This window comes from Apteryx rowi, unplaced genomic scaffold (assembly GCF_003343035.1).
Source record: "Apteryx rowi isolate R43461 unplaced genomic scaffold, aptRow1 scaffold_9, whole genome shotgun sequence".
Taxonomy (NCBI): domain Eukaryota; kingdom Metazoa; phylum Chordata; class Aves; order Apterygiformes; family Apterygidae; genus Apteryx; species Apteryx rowi.
Window position 1 is genome coordinate 1258563 of NW_020451204.1, and position 21141 is coordinate 1279703.

Genomic DNA, 21141 nt, shown 5'->3' on the forward strand with positions numbered 1-21141 from the left:
GAATATGGATGTCTCATAACGCACATATTTGAGTCACAGCCCCTTTTTTTAATGCTCAGATAATTTCATTGCAAAGTAATCTCAGACTTCGATAGCGATGGATATTTTGGGGGGAGGGATGGGGTAGGAGGAAGGTGACCTGAAACAGGAAGCTTCTGATGAAGGAAAACGTAAAGGAACCTGGTCTCAGGGTAAAACAGAAATCTAGCAATGAAGTTTTCTAAGGAAATGAGATATTAAAAAAAAAAATCATGAAAGCTTTGATTCTGCACAATGTATGCACACCTTCTCAACAGCAGAAGCAGGTTTGACAATATAAACACAGGTACAACTATTCAGTCAATGCTGCCTCATAGAGAAACATCTCAATTAGAGTATAACAACAGCAGAAATATAATATAAGCCTCATTTACCGTTTTTCAGCTCCACTAGGTATGATCTTAGAAAGTCCAAGTGGGCTATTTAGCATTAAACTTCCTAAGCATGGGCTAAGATTTGAGTTCAGAGTTAAGATTCAACAGAACTTGAGAAGATTACATAAAAAAAGACACAGAATGAATCAATATTCAAAATATTGGGCATAGCCTTGTTGATATGAACTTGTAGGACTCACCAGTAGGAGCCCATCACCCACAGCCCTGCTCCACAGCTCTCAGCTCTGCATACATACCCTCAGTGGGTGACAGCAAGGTCCAGGAGCAAACTCTCCAAAACCACATGCCTGAAAGTTAGGCCTCTAAACCCAAATACAGGTGCTTTATAGTTCACATTCATTTTCTCCTCTGATTGGAATCAACCTTGTCAGCTGTGTTGAAACAATCTGACAGGCGTCCCTAATTGCACAGGGCATTTTGCACATTTGGGGCACTCCATAAGCAATGATGACCACCTGTGTGCAGAGAGGTGGTCTCTGCCCAACTCTTGGCCAGGTTTTGTCTTCCTTGGTTTCAAACGGCTGGAGAGCACAGCAGTTTTGGAAATGCCTCTTGTGAAAGATGAGAGAACAGAAAGGTGGGGAGAGATTAGGTCTGGATTAGGAAGAGAACTGAAATCCTGTTTGAGAAGGTGAAAGCAGCTGTCACTCCTACCAGCCTGTCACTAGCATTAAGACCTCCCCTCCGACCTGTGGGTTTCCACCCTGCTCCCCGCTTTCGCAGCACGTGCTTATGGAGAGCAAGCATCTCCTTGCTAGCCTTTGCTAAGAGAAGCAAGCCAACCTCTTCCAATCTGCTCCTCTTGAAGATGCTTTCTGTTCCTGCTAATAGCTTTTCTTGGCACCTTTTTTGAAGACGGGTAATCAGAATTAGTCACAGTTATCACAGGGAGGGTTTCCAATGCGTCTGGTGTAACAGTGTTAACACTTCCAATTAATACTTCGTTAATTTTCTAATAAAAGTGCTTCCTAGATCACATTTGCCTTTTTCACAGCTGTACCACTCTGGCAGCTCGGGGTCGTCCTGTGATCAGCTAACACACGCCAGGGCTTTCTCCTCCTCTCACGCTTCCACCTGATGAGCCCTCGGTCACATCTTTCTAAAACCATTCTCTTCTCTCTTTTCCTTCCGTCAAAGCCACCGAAAGGAGTTTTGAGCTGCTTAACCAGAGTCATAAAGTTTTATTATGTTCAATAACCTGCAGCAGAATCAAATCCTTGCTCAGAAACAATCTAACTCTAAAGTCAGGATTTCATCAGCGAAAGCACAACGCGTGGGAAGAACGACCAGCCTCGGCCACGCCGAACCGGGATATTAACGCTTGCTCATCCTCTCGCTCGCGCAGCGAGAACTCTCCAACAGGCAATTGAACACAGACGCGTTTAAGGAAACGCGCAGAGGGTTTCTGGGAACGCATTTAGTCTTTTATTTTACCTACTGGAAGTAAATGGATGATCACAGAACGGGATAAACGGCTTTCTCTGGATAAAGCACACTGGCTGAGGTGACGTGGGAGACATGATCTGACGAAATCCAGCCACGTCAGTGYGAAAGCTTTCACGTAATAGAGCAGTAAAACGCTTAATACGTTGCAAACGCACAGCAACGCAGTTTAACACTCAGCTTGAACAGTTTTTCACGGAAGCATGGAAAGAGACATTACCAAGCAAATGCAATAGTAGCGTGGCAGATAAAACAAAAATACCCTAACTTTTGCGCTATATTTCACTGCTAATAATCCAGCTACACGAGATCTGACTAGCGTATCGTAAGGGCAATGCAAATTTGCGGGGAATTTCGCTCACCACACACGGTGACATTTAAAARTCTAGCTTATGCGTGCAATTTCCCTCGGATGTATTTCCAGCGACACAAGTCATTACCCGGCTGGGACAAAGTGCCCTGCTGCAATTGCTCCTGAAGTACTCTTCATTTCGGGGAAGTTACAACCTCGCGCCTTTGCACGGCGTGATGGAGTGCGGTACCGCACTGCACAGAGGCATTAACTGTGATCATAAAGCGTGCTGAAGAATGGCGAGTACTGCACGGTGCCAGAGGGCAAATCCTTTTTATGTCCTTTCCAGAAAGCAGCAAACCATCCCGTAGGCTCTGGGCGACCCATTTTCAACACGCAGCCCTGAAACACAGAGATGCGTTTGGAAGGCACGGTCCCGCGCTGAGTGAAATGAAAGGCAAGCCTGATGTGAAGCGGCCATCCCCGAAGCCACACCATTTCTTGGAAGCGCCAAGGCTGTGCAAAATCCCTCCTGCCTCTGCCAGCATCCTGTCTACGCCACAGTTTGAAGTTAAAAAGCAGATTTGCAACCCTAGTCTACTTACCAATGTCAAGATGGGAGAGAGGGAAGAAATTAGGCTATATAGTTGGGTCACAGCCGCGGTTAACCCAAGGTGGATACAGGAAATCATTCCAAAATGAAGAGACTAAGAACAGCACTTGGCCATTGAATTCAACTCAACTCAACCCAACCCTGCAGACCTAGGCCTGACTTTTTCCAACTTTCCTTCTCAGTTTCCCACTGTTACTAGCTGATGAGCATCTACCCGCCCATGGTCCCCTACACAGTGCTTAGCRTGTTCACGAACATGCAGATGATGGAGTCAAGCACTCCTGAGACTCGGAAGCGATACCAACCACTTCTGTGGGCAGGCGACCGAGGCACAGAGAGGTCAAATAACTTGCTCAGGTAGCCAGCCTAGGTGTCAGGCACCTGGAGCAACGCACTGTTCTTTCTCTTCCATCCCTCTCCTCATAGGAATGGCAAGAACAAGGAAACGGAGGTGCCAGTGGCATGCTCCGATCACTGATGCGCAGGGTTGCTCTGACCGAGAGGTCGGGAATGGCTCTACCCCATTTCCAGCATTTCTGTGCGGGTGGATGGAAGAGTTAAAAGCCTGGACCAAAAAAGACCAGAGACAGCTRCTTCATAACCCGTAATGCAAAGAATCAGGCCGTTCCCTTCAWCGTGCAACTAATGAGCAGCTAGCGTCTAGGCAGAAGAGCAGAGGCCGGGAAGCTGCAGCCTATTCTAGGCCTCCTGTTTTCTTGGGTCTTTCGCCCTCTCTGCATCCCACATACTTAGCTAATTGGAGCTGCATATTTCCAGCATATGTTTTCCACTGTAATTTGCTGCAGCTGTTTCACACTGCAACTACAATCTGCAATGATTTAATTATAACGTGCAGGCGTCAGGAACAGCAATGAAATTACAAGTAACAACCATACAAATGCTAATAAACGTCACTTGGCTGCAAAGGAGAAAGACAAGCAAATACTTCATGGGAGCAATATTGGAGAGGCTTTGGTAAGCAGGAAAACAAACTGGCCTTCAAAACATTTTCATGGTTTCATCTGCAGGTGAAGCGAAGGTCTCTGAAGGGTCTGTCAAACAATATTGGGTGGAAGGAGCAACCTATCACATGGCAAAGATGGCAGAGGACACTCACGTGTGGGAAAATGCAAGTGAATGAACACAGATAAGTCCTTACTGCACAGCGGTATCCTGTCCAGCATGTATTTTACCCGTTTCAGACACAGACTTGTCCCTTTGAAATCCAAGGAATTGGAGGAGCTCAAGATGTCTTGCAAATACCACGGGAGGGCTTTGCAAACTCCCCTATCCCACCGAAGTCAAGACCTTGACATTATTCTGATTTGCCATCCAGTTTCGACAGACCAAACTGGAATAAAACTGAGGCATTAGAGACACTACGGCACTTTTAAAGAGAAGCAGCAATAATCCGTACCCAACACAAAATCTGAGTTGACTGCATTTTGCGTGACTCAATTTCCCCTGCTATTTCAAGGCAGTACAACTGCCTCCAACTGCCCTAGAAGGTTTGAACAGGTAGAAGATCCCACCGGGAAGAAACGACGTGCTAGCACACATACCAACAACTTTTCTGAAGTCACCTATTTTTGCACATTTATTTCTGAAGCACTCACTGAACCTTCAACAGGAAAGAAGTATATTATACAATGGATTGGGCTGGCATCTAATCACAGTCTTCTCTGCAGCTTAAAGACCCTATGCTAAGGATGTTTTTCTTTTTGCTTTTCTGATAGTATCGTTCCTCCTTTGCCTCCGTGGAGAAAAGGTACGTCTCCCTGAATAACTGTGTAGCGGGGAGAAGTTCACTCTCAGGAACCGTGTTCCTAAATCCCCAGTTTTGTTATTCTGTGGTGTGTGATGCCAGGAAAAGCCTTCGTTGTGGGCAAACTGCAAAAYGTTATCGTGCCAATGCGTAGCTGCAATTCAGTTGCCCTCCTGGGCTGAAAAGGTAAACACGACAAGGGAACAAGGTTTGCAAGAACCTCTTTACACATCAAAGGGGAATCGCTGGAGAGGAGCTTAAAAGGGCTCATCTCTGTCCTTCCTAATGCAAAGAGCACAACAAAGCTGCCGTTCAGTACGTCCACTAAATTAAAAGGGAAACCGCAGCATCTTGAGGTGGGCTTCGAAGCCTTATTTGCATCCAATAGCCACTCCAAAAGGAGGTAAATTTTGAAAGGCAATAAGAAAGACACAGGGTCTACATTAGCATTATGTGGTTTTGAAGTGAATCCCCCGGCGTCCCCCTTTACTGTGCGCCGGTCCTGCTTACAGAGCTATTTTGGTCTGCACAAACCAGATTCCTTTTAGAGGAAACTGAATTATAAGATTTGCACAAAACATACTCGCACAGCTAATGAGAACGTCAGGGGCTGGATCACCGCTTGGTCCTTCAGGTATCTGCAAAGTGCAAGTAGTAGGAAAGTTTGATGCAGAAGACAAGACTAAACCGAGTCCAGAATGAAGCTCTCAAACCACACGTAGCATAGCAGCAGGGGCTTTACCACCAACTGCTTTAATCTAGTAATCTACCCAAATTGAGATGAATTCCTTGCTAAGCCAGATATTGTCTTAGTTACAAAAGCAAAGGGAATTACTGAGTTCAACCTGAAGATTTTCAATGACAGATAAGAGTGCAATCTCTTGTTTCATTTTCTCCTTCTGTAACTGTTTCCAACTCCGTATCTGAGAATTTAGCTCGGAAATACCAAATTGTCACCAGAAGTAAATTTAGCTTCAGATTCAGACACTTTAGTTCAGGTGTCTACATAGGAGCTACAAGCTCAGCTCACTCACCAAGACCTGGGTGACCAGTGCTATTTGAGATGCCCTAAGGTATCTTCGCCTGGCGTCCAGGTCATACTCTGGAGTGTCATAGGTCTTCTGTAGGTCCTGCATCACATCTGCTGGCCCATGGAGAAGGGTATCTGCAGCTTCTCAAAGGGCACTCAGTGCCTATATTTTAGGCACCTGAGTCTCCCACAAAGTATCCAGGCTCCTCTTACGGTCAATGCTATAGTCAATAGGCCCGACAGAGAATTCAGCTCACCCGACAGCAGACACCCACATCTGGTGAGGTGAACAGCTCTTTGGGTTCCCCTGGCTGTATGGACTAGGTGTCCACCACTTGGACGCCCAGCATACAGGCAATACATACAGTGTAGATGACTACCAAAATATACTACTTTTTGCTGAGGTTTATACTGAGCACTTCTACCAAAGTCAGCTCAGCAAGAAGCAGCACGCGCATATTCCAGGTTTCACGGCTGAGAAGCAAAGAAATGCTGAGGAGCTGCACCTCAAAGACTAGGAGAACAAAATGAATTAGGGTATTTCCACGAGAAATGAGAGTGTCATAACAACGTCTGGGACCTTGGCAAAATCTAGGTAGAATTTCTTTGCAGGCAAAATCTGAACCGGTGCCTGCAATGTAAGCAGTTCTGATTCATCTTTTGTCTTACTGAGAAAAACTTGTGTCATTTTGCTATTTTTTTAAGCTTCTATCATGCCTATTCTCAAAAACATTTATATATAAGACAAATCTATAGCACTCCTGTTCCTCTTGAAGCAATGACTCCACGCAGGACAACACTGACAAAACCCCTGAAAGACACCAACTGTGTAAAACAAACTTGTGAATTGCAGAAAGCCGGATCATTTCCTAATGAGCAGCATTAATTAGCTTAAGGGTTTGCAAAGCTACATTCAGGTCCCTGGAAGTAACTTTCCTTGAGGGGTCCAAACCAGCTTCCCAAACGAGCAGTGGAGACATGGGTCATTAACTCTGGGTACCTGCAAATTGTCACTGCCAACAACTGTGGTATTTTACAAGTCTCTAAAATATGATACTTCCATCAAAGGCAAAGTAACTAAACCCCACTAAGACCTAGACTGGCTATTGAAAATAACTGTTGGGCTGTTTTATCATCTTAAAATAGCCAGGTTCCCTCACTGTAAGGAATCTTGGGTTAGTCCTGCTTGGATACTGTCCATCACCAAGGACAGAACTAAGCTTCCTTCAGAAATGCCCAGCCCTTTACCTAAATTTGCAGATTGAGGCCTTAAGAGACCACAAGAACCATCTAACCTGACCTCCTGCGTACTCAGGCCATAGTATTTTCCCCAGAACTACTGGATTAAAGCTCATCTTTTTGAGAGATATGTGTAGCTAATCTCCATTACCCAACAGCTTTTATCTTCCCTGTGGTTCACTGACTACAGGGTAATGTGATTATGCACAGCTGAGACACTGCAGAGAGCCAGGTTTCATGGTCAGGGCGAAAGCTCTCTGTTTCTCCGACTGAGCAAGAAGAATTGTTATCTTTTTTTCAGAGTTTAATATATGTGAAAAGATTACCTTCGAATCAGCTCCATCTCGCAAATGGTTTTAAAACCAAACAAGCCCAAGTCCRGCTTTGCCTGGGTCAAATCATGCTCCTCCAGCTTGCATAACTTTTATACTTCTGCTCCAGTCTCTGTGCATTGGCTACATCAATGAAAATGAAGAAAAGCCAATTCAAAATGGACTGAAGAGTCATGCTGCCCTTTGGAGTGATTCGATTCTGGTGAGCTGTTGGTCACCGACTGCACAGTAAGAGCACAGTTTTGGACTGCGGTCTAACTCCTGGAAGGGCATCAGCGTCACACAACTACAAACCTGCGGCTCCATTTCTCCTGACTGTGTATCATACCCTGTGCTATCACCGGGGTGGTATTACGTGTCCTGCTCAAGTCCAAACGCAGCAAAGTATCGGAGCCAGGCAGAATTGTTCCCTGCCATGGACGGCAAGGTAACATAAGAAASGTCCCTTCTCCCCCTCACCAAGATCTATCTAAATGTATTAAGTTCATCAAGGCTGTCACGACTTACAGGACTTCCAGAGAAGCCAGCAAATAAACATGCAAKAGCTTATTCTCAGAGCACTGCTCAATTCTACCTAGGACTCGAAGGSATCTCCCCAGGCTGCTAGATCCAGTTCCTTTTATTTGAAATACAGCTAAATTCTGTATTTAAACTAGATACGGCTTGGGAGCTTGTTTTGGTTTTACCCCCAGTATTCTAGTCCGGGGCAAATTTATTTTGCCAGATCCAGCTTGGCTTGATTTTTGGCAAAGTTCATCTTATTACCGCATTTCCTGGTATCTCCCTTTTCTCATCAAGCCCTTTTCCCATTCTGCACCGAATGTCTGCTTCCTTGTTAAATCCTTTCTAGGATTCCTGCAGGGAGATCTGGTGCCTTCCCTACAGATGTTCACTAAATCCCGGGGAAAACGTTTTCTAAGTAGTTCCTGCATCTTGACCTAAACCTCAAGTCTTCCACACACTCAAATCTCCTACCCAAAGCCTATTCTCTCAGTAACGAGGTACGAAGGCCTAGATATACCTTCCTTTCTCAGCGCAAACTCTGATGTTGCCTTCTTCATTTCTAAAAGYGATCACTACCATTTGGTCTTGATGATAGCACCCGGCAATAAGGACATTTTACAGAAGAGAATGATCTTTAATCTCACGTCTTACGGTTAGCTGCAAACAAAGATGAGAAAATCTCAAAGCGAAGCAGAAAAAACTTTTAGGATCCTGAGATCAACAACCATAATACTGAAAAATATTGAACCAATATTTCTTCATATGGCTCATCTGCAGTGTTAACATCCAACTATTTGTCAACTTTTGTCTTCAATTATATATACCTAATCTATAAGGTTCTGGGGAAAGGGCAATCTTTGTAAAGCACCTAAAGGCACAGAGGCCTTGACTGATTATTAAGGCTCCCAGATAAAGAAGGAAACTGAGGGACGGAGTTATGTGAAAATCTTACAAATCACATTCAGCGACTCCAACATCTTGAATCCCACCTCTGAAACATTCAGTCTGTTAGTGGTCTCTGCCTTGGAGAGTGCACYGGGAGGGTGAAAGGGGGCCATTCCTCGGATATGCAGGCATTGCAATGCGGTGATTTCACTTCCTTTCCCACAAATACGCTGCATTACAAGACTGACAGCAAGCAGGAAAGCCTGGGTCACCACCATATGGCAGGACAGCCAGAGCAGACCGCCCAAACACGGAAAGTCGAGATTTTAAAAGCTGCCTTGAATCCTGAGAAATGACAAAAAGCTTCTGTACATTTGGGGGGAAAAAAAAAATCTGAAAATTCTCCACCGAGAGCCAAGTGCTGACAGCTCTTTGGGGGCTTTTGCAGGTCCTACTGCTTTTACAGCTGTGTCTACCAGTACTCCTCACTAACGCTTCCAAATTAATTCCAACACTTCCCACGCAAAAAAGCAGAACTTTTGGAAACAGGGGTAAAAGAAAGTGTGATAAATTCAACTATTACCAAAAAAAAAAAAAATCCTGCTCCCTTCTCCCTTTGGTAACGACTGCAGTACGATCTTGCGCAGAGAAGAGACCATTCTGTTTGGGGCCAAACCAGGACCGCGTGGGACCTGTACCAGCCGCTCTGCCGGCACGAGTAACGCAGAGGGGACGCAGGTGCCCTTTCCCCGGCTTTGAAACAGTGGAGAGAAAGGATGGAAAGGGTTCTGTGCTCCTTCTGCATTAGTTCAGACATCGGTCTGCCCATCTCCAGTGCAACGGTGCTCTTGGCGTGCAACGTGCTCTGAAAATGAGATTCATGGACACGAGCCCCGGTTTTGAACCCTGGAGTAACAAGACAATTTCTGTCGAAGAGCAAAGATAGTGCAAGATAATGAAACTTTTTTTTCYCCCCTTCTGTGTGACTACAAATGTGTGTGTTTAAGGTAGAAAGCCGTAACCAATCTCACCAGGGAAGGACCATTAAGTGCCTCTAGCACACMGAAGCGGAGCAGCAATAACAGTCTCTAGTTAGTGGCTGCAGAAAACGCCCGGCAGACAGGACGGTCTCAGGTTTCACGCTATGCTCAGATGCTCGTTATTTGACTACTTATAGCACAGCCAAAACAGCGGATACAAAGGTAGCTCCAGCGCTTTGCTGAAGCTAAAAAGATCTTCCTTGGGAGAGATCCATGGGATGCTCTGAGATGCCTTTCACTGTGCAAAAGGACTTTCCCTCGGTGCAAAAAAAATCTGCACGCGCACACAGCCCATTTGTTCAGTTTGTGCCATTTTTACCACAAGCTATCATCGGGTTTAAATACAGCCACGGTAGGTGTCGGAGGACGTTTTTTTCCCCCCTTAATAATTAGGTTAACCTGACACGTTAAGATACGCCATGGTCTTCAAGCTGTGCAGTCCTCCTTCTTCCCAGTTCAGTGCTGGCTCTCCAAACGATGTAGGATCCGGTTGCGAAAGGTTGTCTTCCGTTTTTTTCCCTTCCCCGGGGCATGCTGGCYGTGGGCCCTGGCCCCCGGCATGCCCTCCCCAATCTCCGAAGTCCTCTGTTGATGGGGCAACAAAGAACGGAGGCCTTTCTCCATCACGATGGATTCAAGCCTACTCGAACAAAAGGACTTACTGGCCAAGCAGAGAAAATGCCGTGACATGTTTTCAGCGGAGGGATGGCTTATTACTCAGAGATGGCTTCATGTATTTTTCTCTTGCCGTCTACAGTCTTGCCGTCTACGCTTATCACCAGAAACCCTGCATGGGCATGCCGTAAGGCCCTTCGCTCCTGGATTTCAGACTACGACCGTAGGAAATAAGTATTCTCAGAAATATATGGCTGCAGCCAAGTCAAGGGGAATTAAGCAACATGCTCCTCAATGCTTTCACCGCTCCTCCAGAGGTGCCTCTCCCCAGAGCTCTGTTGAGCAACACGAGCCCCTGGGATACAGCCAGGGGAGCTAACRTTTCGGGGTGTGAAAATGAGGACAACCAGGTAAGAGAGAACGGCACAGCTGCTAGCTGGCACCATCTAAAATCAAGACTATTCTTTCTCTGCCTCCTTGAAAAGCCCCCTTTATGTGCCAAAACAAAAAGCACTAATTGTACTTCCCACTTGGCTCTGCAGAATTTTGACATGTCCTCAGTCAAGCAAGATCCACTCCTTCAATCAGACCCCATTTTCTTGAGATGCTAGAAAAGGAGGAAGCTGAAGTAATTATTGAAAACTCATAAGCAGCAGCTTTAGCCTAATTACCATGACTCCTTTTTAATTTTTTTTATTGATTGCCTCCCATGACTATACAAGTATCGACTGAACTCACAGAGCTTTGTGCTGCTGCGACGAACAGCAGCCCGTGAAAAACAAAATGCAATTAGGCGACCCAATATCCTGCTGAATGTTTGGGAATAGAAAAAAAGGAAGAGAGAAGGAGGAATGAAGACTGGAAGAAAACGCACACATTTGTGTGTTCCCCAGTCCGCGGCAGGCTCGCTCTTTGTGAGTGGGAGCAGTGTCCTCGTCAAAGAGGAAGCAACAGGGACAATATSTTTTGTCTTGTTCATTACCAATGTGGTTATAACTAATTCCATATTGCCCGGGCTTGATCCCAAGCGCAGTGTAGGTAACCTACTGGCTTCAATGATCTTCAGACAGAGAGACTGGCACCTCTCACTTTCATACCTAGCAAAGTCTGCTTTGAAAAGTCACAAGCCTGATAGTACCTTGCTGGAGAGTCCTTAAAAGCCAGCCAACCAACCAACCACAACAACAAAAACAAAAAACCCCCAAACCCCTAACCCCAAATCCTAACCCARCCAGTTATCTTACAGAACTACAGCTCAGATCTCTGCAGCTGCCATCAACGTGCAATGCATTGCATGCATTGTAACACGCTCTTATTTGTTGGGCTTTTAATTTCTTTGATGGCCTTCTTGGCACTAAGGATTCCTGTATTAATCCAGATCCATCCAAAATGMGTTGGGGCCAAATGATTTTTCAGGTTTTTTGGCTTTGGTGTTCCCCTCACCCCAGTTTGCAATGTCACCCTAGTTCTTTGAGCTGCTCCATTTCTTTCCTTCAACYACTAAATGAAACTTTCATCTTGTTTCCAACTCTTGCATGTTACCATCTAGTTGGATTCTGTCCTTACCACCAAATAACTGAAAAAAACCTGCTTCAACTGGAACAATTCAGTGGATAATTTTTTTCCCCACTCATTCTGTGGATAAAACTCTTTATTCCATAGCAGCAGCATCCGCAAGCATAACGGAAGAAAGAAATTATATCCTGACCTCTGAGATTTGTATGCCTTCAAACAGACAAGGCAACTTCCATCAGGCTTACACAGATAAGCACTATTYTTACATGGTTATGGATTGCTGGAATTGGATTCTTAATTTTTGTCAGATATGATAAGAGTAAGTAGTGGAGAAGACCTACCGAGTTAGCAGACACTCTTCACCACTGTTCYATTCCAGGTGAGAGCTAATAATTACTTTTTTTTTTTTTTTTAATAATGCATTCTTAGCATTTAAAACTAATACTATGCTTTCTATTCTGGGCCACCACCATAGCTACTGTGGCTTCGGAACCAGTATGGACTTTGACTATACACTGTTCAAAGATACCCTTGACTGCAGGTCAAAGAAAAGAAGGTATTTTCATATGTCTTGAGTCTAACGTGATTTCTAAGTTACAAAGTGCAGTTAAAAGCAAAACAATGATTCTCTACAATAAATTTGATTAATTTTGATTTGATGATACAAAACTGGGAGGAATGGCTGATGCACCAGAGGGCTGTGCTGCCATTCAGAGAGACCTGGACAGGCTGGAGAGGTGGGCGGAGAGGAACCTCATGAAGTTCAACAAAGGCAAGTGCAGGGTCCTGCACCTGGGGAGGAATAACCCCATGCACCAGCACAGGTTGGGGGTTGACCTGCTGGAAAGCAGCTCTGCAGAGAAGGACCTGGGAGTGCTGGTGGAYRCCAAGTTAAGCATGAGGCAGCAATGTGYCCTTGTGGCCAAGAAGGCCAATGGTATCCTGGGCTGCATCAGGAAGAGTGTTGCCAGCAGGTCGAGGGARGTGATYCTCCCCCTCTACTCAGCCCTGGKGAGGCCACATCTGGAGTACTGYGTCCAGTTCTGGGCTCCCCAGTACAAGAGGGAYGTGGCACTACTGGAGCAAGTCCMGCRRAGGGCTACGAAGATGATTAGGGRWCTGGAGCATCTCYCCTATGAGGAAAGGCTGAGAGAGCTGGGCCTGTTCAGCCTGGAGAAGAGAAGGCTGAGGGGGGAATCTTATCAGTGTGTACAAGTATCTTAAGGGAGGGTGTCGAGAGGATGGGACCAGACTCTTTTCAGTGGTGCCCAGCAATAGGACGAGAAGCAACGGGCACAAGCTGAAACACAGACAGTTCTGTCTGAACATGAGGAAAAACTTTTTCACTGTGAGGGTGACAGAGCACTGGAACAGGTTGCCCAGAGAGGTTGTGGAGTCTCCTTCTCTGGAGATATTCAAAACCTGCCTGGATGCATTCCTGTGCAACATGCTCTGGGTGACCCTGCTTGAGCAGGGGAGTGGACTAGATGATCTCCAGAGGTCCCTTCCAACCACATCCGTTCTGTGATTCTGTGAATTTTGAATGCAGTCATGTACAACACCATTATGAACAAATCATTAACATCTCCAAATATACTAAGTTCCTATCTGCAGGTTCTCTTACATCTTTCTTCTTTGCCAGCAGTCTAAGGACACCTGATGTCAACAACTCGGGGAATGGAGAAGCGCATCAGGGAGACCCTGGTCAGACAAGGATAAGGAATAAYGGACATTCAACGATTTCATTTCCACAGGACAGAGCGTACAGCTGGCTGAGGGATCCAAGTCCTAAGATGACTACAAAGGCTGATGCAGGCCAAGGAAAGATCTCAGTGATGTTAAATAAATGAGATGTAAGAAYGGTTCCTACCACTCAGGAATGACTTCAAGCCAACTAAAGAGAGTTTCTAGCGTGCTTTGAAGAAGGTTTCCATGCTGCCAGGTTGGGTCTGGAGAATCAGTTTCGGGGTATGACCAAAAAAAAAAAACCCACCACCACCAACTCACCCCTTAATAACGTACAATTTCTCATCTTTCCATCCCCTGCAGTCAAAATGAGCCCAAGGCAAATGTCTGCACCCTTGCATAGGAGCTGAAGCCAGGGTTGTGCATGGAGCTACTGTGCACAGAGTAGGTACGAACCTACTGGAAGATTCAMTCTATAAAATGCCCTCATCTCACCTAATGCAATAACGACCACAGAAGATGAAAGTCATTTCAGCCTCGTCTTTCCTTGGAAAACTGTACGTGACCCATAAGGATGGCTGGAGTTGGGGAAGGGTTTCAAGCGCTACCTGMGCAGCTGATGGGAGTCATCCTAGGGCCACAGTTCAGTTCACATAATGCAAAAGTGAATAAATGAAAATACTGCCCTTCTTSCCCGTCCCTCCCCACGCTCATCTTCGATCAGCCAAAGGGAGCAAGTCACCAGCGCTTGGTAAATGGTTTGGATAAAAATCCATATATTGAATTTCGAGAAATGAAATAAAACGCAAGCTGTGACAGAACGTCAATTACGAGGGGTTGCAAAATAGCCCTTTCTTATTTTTATTTTTGAAAGCTGTTAAYTTTGGCAATTTCCAAGATCGGACGAAACCAGATTTCAATATCTCATTGCGGGATCTCAGGGCCACACTGAAGAGAATGAGCCCCAAACCGCCCCGGGGGAAAGAGGAGCAAAAAATCCTTTCYGCTGTTGCCGTTGTGCCCTTGGGGCCTCAATACAGCCAAAGGGGCGTTATCTGGGGGTCACACTACTTTTTTACTTCTCATWGCTCCTTTTTTTTTGCCATGGAGGGAAAATCGCTTCCAAACACTGCTCCAYCACTGGAGGAAAACCATCACCGGAGGAAAACCAATCATTTTTAATAATTAATAGGACGGTTTTAATCGAGTCTACTCATTTCAAGCAACAAGACTTGTCGAAYGGACCATTAGTGACAGAGAGCGGTCTGTGTACGGAAACGGCAGTGAAAGATTCCCGTCACTGCCGTCATTTAAATGCTGTGTTATAAAATGTGATTTTCCAGCCTTGTTTTACTGCTCCTCTGCTTTTTTTTTTTTTAAAACGAGGTTGCAAGAAACAACATTTGTCCTTGCCRCAACAGCTATTCGGTCACCACCACGCTGCTAAACCTGATTGGAAAAGGACAAGAAACCCGACTGCCCCAGGTCTTCCCAGGTCACAGCTCCAACTAGGATGGCTTCCCATTAAAAAATGTTTTTGAGATATAGAATTTCTTCCATAAAGATTCTCCCCCTTTGTTTTGTAAAATATTGATCTGTTCTTTTTGGTTACAGAACAAAGCTAAATTTAAATGTAACTTAATTACTAACCTTTTTTTTTTTTGGTACAACTAGACAAGCAAAGTGGATAGTCAATTTAAGACTTTTTGCCTGCAAAAAAATGCCCTCAGCACTTATACGCAAACTCAATACAAACAAACAATTTTACCCTCTGCAAATATGTGAAATGAAATACCACAGTTTCACAAGCCACGGCAAAACAACATTTTAATTTGCRTTAGCTAAGCAAATGCAGCGCGTGCCGTGAAATCACAGGGAAGACTAAAGCAAAGAGCATGGTGCTATTCAAACYGGAATTTGGGCAGGAAGTTTACCCTGCAGATCCCTGCTCTTGCGCAAAGCGTAATGGGCTTTTTAGTTCARAAGAAGTGAATTTTGACAGCGTTTGCAATTAGAAAGACAGAATCTGTAATATTGGAGTATCTCCAAATGCCGGATAGAGGCAAAATGTTCAGCAGTGGTTCAGAGGAAGTGATTTGCCACATGCATTCTTATAAATTTTTCTTTTTTCAAGCTATTYTCCACCCAACTTGATTACCAGGCCTGATTCTGCTCAGCTGATAGCCTCAGAGAAGATATCTGTTATGGAAGTGATGGAGAAAGCCATCACGCTGCACCACTTACGGCTAAGAAACTGATTTTACTCATCCTCCATGTGGCTTTTCCAACAAAAATACAGCTGTGTGATGAGTGTTTAGACATGACAGCCACAGATATTCCCTAGTTCAGGGATGGTCTGACATTAAAGCATTATTTTAAGTTATTCTTGCGAGCTGCTTTCAAAAACATCCCATCTTTTAATRCTGCCGGTCAAAGGAACGTCGAGGTTGCAGAAACGAGAAGACAACCTTCGTCTTAACTGTGACTTCCTTTCACTGTAGYGGTCTGGTTTGAGAACTCCAAAATTTTAGATTCAGTGAAGCTAGAATTAGTTTTATTGCATATAAATAGTCTTAAAGAAAGTGTGGTTAAAAATTGTAGAAGATTGGCATAATTCCCAAAGCTTCTTTTTTTAAGGCCTGGATTGTTTTGAAGACACATGCTAAGCTTGCAGCCTGCACACTGATTTCTCTCGGACTCTGGGACAGTTTGRAAGAGCCGCATCCCATTGCAGCAACTCCCCAGGGACTCACCGAGGCTTTGCTGGTCCCCCTCAGCCATTTGCAAGAATTAATAAAACCCCGTAACAGAAAAATCCTGGCTTTTCCAGGTCGAGAGTGGAGCCTTGATGTGAGCCCACATCATTTAAAATAAGAGAATTCACCATCACTCCTTCAACCCTGGCGCTGAACTCAAAGTCTATCGTCCATCAACGAATATCTCCCGCGAGCTAGTTACACTTCTCAGGGTTTTTTTCCCCCCCTTTATCCAACAGTGAAAGCCTCCGGCGCAGATAAAATTGATACTATTATAGCGGGATCTGCAACTCGGTGGGGAATCATCCATGATGGCTCAACTCCCYGGACTCTCCTATTCTCCTGAATTGCCCCCAAAGAAGCTTCTCTCTTCCCAATAGTTACCAAGACTTTGGAAGCTGCTAGAGATGATTAAATATAATTCCTTGATTTCACCCTTTTTAACAATAGTAGGCACTCATCTTCTGCTCCTCGACTTTCACCACACCTTGGGCAAATAAAAGAAGTAGCAGCACAACAAATTTTTTGCTTACGATATTTTTGGTGATTCATAGGGTTGATAGAAATTGTATAAAAGCAAGATCTGTATACAAGTTGGTGCACTGCCTCCTGGGCCACTGCGGTACGTCCTCCGTGGGTGAGGGGGTTTACACAACACACAGGCCTAATATTTGCTTTTTTTTTTTTAATTTGTCTCCAAGTTCGGATTTAATAAAATCGTTCAAGAATACCAAAAAAACGATGAGCGTCAGGAGCACGAAGAGCAATGTGTTAACAACGAGGTGACCCTTCGGATCAGTTCCTGCATCTCCCCAATCCACAGCGCACTCCAACACCCGTCCGAGACCGGTCCCACCAGTGGGGACACAACCTCAGTCGGTCATGTCKCCTGTTCCCGGAAAACCTCCCAAACCAACTGATGGTTGCCTTTTCAAAAGTTTACTCTTGAAATAATCTTGCGCACAAACAAGTACCCACCCAAAACCAGCAGAAGTTTAAAAAATGCCAAACTTCGAAGCGTAATTTCCACTCCGGATGCTCAAGCTCTAATTTAAGCCTCAGAAATGTTATGTGACTACTTATTGTRTATAACTAAAGCATCTATTTGTGCACTCAAAGTGTATTAAATGCTTGCCYAGTTGCATGGCACCAACTTCTTACCCTCCCTATCGAATCCGCTGTTCTCAGGCCAACCCTGAAGCTCTACTGACCATCAAACAATAAATACAGAATAACAGATGCAACTTCTACCGTACTTTCTTCCTTTCCCAAAACCTGCAAGGGGAATTGCACAATAAGAGCATCACAGGTCCACTCAGGTCCCTTAGCTGTTGAAATTAATTCGGAAGAARTTTTTTAAACTAGGCAAAAGATAAATGCAGAGGGAGCGGGTCCCTCTCGCTCATGCACCCACAAGCACGCACTCTCATCCGCTTGTGCGTGGGCACGTACGTTGGGTCCCTCTATGCACAAACCGGAATTTGATCACTTTTGTGGAAAAATGAACRAATTGCTTCTCCCAGCCCTTATTTCCAACTCTGTGCACAGCTCCAGGTCTATTTGTGTGCTGCACACGACTACACACATTCCTATCCACCTTAATTATTAATTAGTATTAATCTYGATTCTAAAATAGCACCCGGTTTGAAGCTGCTGCTCGAGAAAAACGTAAACTTGGACTTGGRAAAAATAAAAGGAAAAAGAGCAAGCTCCAAGTAGAYGGTGATTGACAGAGGGAGAGGTTAAGAGCAGCTCTTAAATAATATATGTAAACCTGCAATTCAGTCTGACACAAATTCATTTTTCTTGCTATGACACACAGAAATAATCCAATCAGTGAGACAGTCGACGTGGCAAAGCCATTATTTAAACAAAGCTGRCTCGGCTTACAAATGCCTCAATTTGGGACAAATTGGGACTGTGATATTATGCGCCATTTTGCATTGTGATGTGCTGCAAACTTCTCCACTGATCTTGAAATAAAACGCGAGCGACGCGACGCCAGTTCATAGATTTCCCCTTTCCCCTTGCGCTCTAGCATCCCCAAACGTATTAAATAGTCCAACAGTTCCCACCTCTGCTTACCGCACCGCCCTTAGCATCAATAAAAGCAGAATTTGAAAGCTTTCTTAAAAGGCAGACTAGCAATAAGAACACATAACGACTTAAATGCAACCGCAAMAACGGTGCTTTTCTCCCGTTGGAAATAAGCACCGCTTGCTCCAAAGAGATTTGATCGCCGCCTCCAAACGCGCCGCCCAAGCTGTACAAAGCGGCAGAGGAGGCGGAAGAGAAAAGGAGGCCGGCAGGAATGCAGTCGCCGAATGGCGACTTGGAAAACTTGGGTTCGGCTCCCGCTTTCCTCCTATAGTGTCGGGGTAATGTCAACGTAATTAAAGATCAGCGGCTGCTCGAGCCATTTGCTAGCTCGAGGCCTGAGCTGGCCAGAGCTCCGCGCGGTCAAGCCCGTAATCTTCCTTTCCCATCTGTAAAATGGGWCTAATTCCTTTTCTTCCCTCATTCCTCATTTGCTTTATTTGCTCTACGCCYGCTTTTATAGCGCGTACGTGCTGTCGGGCCCCTGGTGCGGCGGARGCACCGACTCCTCACCGCGATGCACATAACCAACGGCAATACGGGATGCATAATCCGATACGCTGTCTCCACCTCTGGCTTTTGTAGCTTCCCTAGCCAAGGGAAGCACAAAATTATCGCAATTTAGCAGCTGTTGCCGTGCCATCTAACACCAGCTAAACACTACAGTGATCATGCAGTGAAAGTAGACAGGCCTCGAGGCTATTCCAACACAGCTCGAAAAATGTAATCTGATGGGAAATCTCCTACTGGAGCAAAAAGACCAACTTTTTATCGATTTACAGTGGAATTTCGGCACTGCAGCTTCGGCGGGAAGGGAGACGAATCGTCTCGGGAAGGCAGCTGGACTCCAAACGGGAAGCTGGCACACGTTTCGCCGGGGCTCAGCATCACAAAGCAAAAGCCAGCCCTYGGGCTGTTTTTGGAGATGAAAAACAAGCTCCGGGGGCTTTACTGCTCTGTGCATCAGCAACTGCAAACGCCCTGCGAAACAACGCCAGTGCAAAACATTACGGCTCTGCGGCAAACATCATCCAGAAAGGATTTAGGAGTTTACACCGGAAGAGACGTTCCGAAGTTAAACGGAGKTCTGGAACACTTTTGTCTTCAGAAAGTCTTCCCGTTTCGAAGTGTTGGTGTCTGCTCATGCCAAACGGTCACACCTGGTGGCCAAAATTACGCTTTCGAGGGCCGCGAAGCGACGGCCGGGCATCTCCCCAGCCGGCGTTCCTGCGAGAGCTACAGCACGACGCAGCCTGCCGAGCAGACGCAGCAGGGACTCTGCGGGAGGTGCAGCCTCGCTCACGTTGGCCATCGCGCACGATGGTTTTGGCAGTGCTCAAAATGGGCAAAAAGCTATTTAGCGAAGCGGGGACACTGTTGCCTTAACAGGGCCCCATGAATCAAAGGGACCTGCTGCTAGGGTCTAATAAACGCCTTTTTCTCCCATCCTTCTCTGTCCTCCTTTCCACCGCTTGAGTTGGATGATGCTCCCTTTGCAGGGCTGCCGCAGAGACGCCGGCAGGCACAGCCTGTCTCGTGAACAGCAGAATTAGGGAATGTTAAAAAGCGATCAGATCCTCAACGGTGCCGGTAGGAGCATACCTGCATGAGCCGGGCAGTATCTGTTGCACTATGTGTGGATAAAACCTCCAACTTGCACGAGCCCCTGAAATGGGGAACAGCAGCAAAAGCAAAGCCGTGCTTGGAGAGGGGACGGCACCGCATCCGGTCCATGCAGGGGCAGGAAAACCCTCTTACAAGAAGGGACTGAAACCATTACTAATATTGAAAATACAACTAGTTAAGCAAAACAGCTTGAGAAGAAGGTTCAAGAGAGAATGGGGAAGTTGAGCTGATGAGGAAAAGCGTTTCTACCAAACTACCTTGAGACAGCAAGCACAGCCTGGCTTGCCTTCCTTGTCCTTCCCTGGACTGTAGAAGATGGAGGCTCCCGTCGCCGCTTGAGTTATTTAGCAGGGGCTAAACGACCCTAAAACACGGACAGATAACTCTGAGCTGCTCTCTGTGAGTTCCTCGTTTGAAACCAGCTGAAAACGCAGCCCTCGAGGAGGAATCAGCAGCGACAGGAATCTTCGGAGATGCTGGATTTTAATGGTATGCCATTCCTCTCCGCAGGGTGCCTACAAGGTTTTTCACGACCAGGAATAGAGTTAATGGGCAAACGCTATTATTATTAAGCTAGGTTATATTTGCAACCGCCCTCCTTGACAGTGGCCCTTGGAGGTATAATTTGAGACTCACAGCAGGTTAAAAAAAACAAAATAAAAAGCCAAGGGATATTGTAAAGTTGGGTTATAACCCACCCCTGGGAGCCGAGAGAAAGGGTGAATCGCAAGGTGACAGCTGACAACGGCACGGAGTGAGGCTGCCTCTCTTAATCCCAGTGCAAGGAGAGAGCCAGGCTGGGGGCAACTGGTCTTCACCCCATCGTAGGGCTACACCAGTCATCCTACAACGGGAGGCACGAGCTTTACGCATTGCTGTTCTTCTACGTCCTCCGCTTGCCTTTTCATTCGATCCACTTGCAAGACAGGGCCGTCAAGAAAGCACGAGAAGAAGCTTTCGGCGTTTTGCTCGGGTTTATCCTTTTGTGAGTTTATTTACCTTTAAAATAGTGGCTGGTCCTTATGTTGCTCCCTGGTGGATTACAGCTCTAGCAGTGGATGTTTCTGTCCTCATTTAGCAAATCCACTTCAGCACTAGGAAACTCTTAACTTTGAATGTTGTTGTCCAAGTTTAAGGGGGGTGCCCGGCGAGTAGGACGCCATTCCCCCAGTTTGCTCTAAAGACTCATCCTTCTCCTCCTTCCATTCACCACATTTAGTGTAAATGCTCATTTTCAGAAAGGAAACGTGGGATTCGTGCTCCTGCCAA

General features: G+C 45.7%; 1 protein-coding gene across 11 annotated transcripts in view; it reads right to left on the bottom strand.

Moving 5' to 3' along the window:
* Positions 1-21141, bottom strand: part of EXOC4 (exocyst complex component 4) — a 391280-nt gene that overhangs the window by 149775 nt on the left and 220364 nt on the right. The window contains exon 11 of one of the 11 annotated variants that reach the window (XM_026091157.1): positions 1737-2571. The exons of the other annotated variants lie outside the window; for them this stretch is intronic. Coding sequence (XP_025946942.1) covers positions 2559-2571 — 13 coding nt within the window. The 3' untranslated portion in view covers positions 1737-2558. Of the gene's footprint in view, positions 1-1736; positions 2572-21141 lie in introns of those variants that run through there. 11 annotated transcript variants of the gene reach the window in all.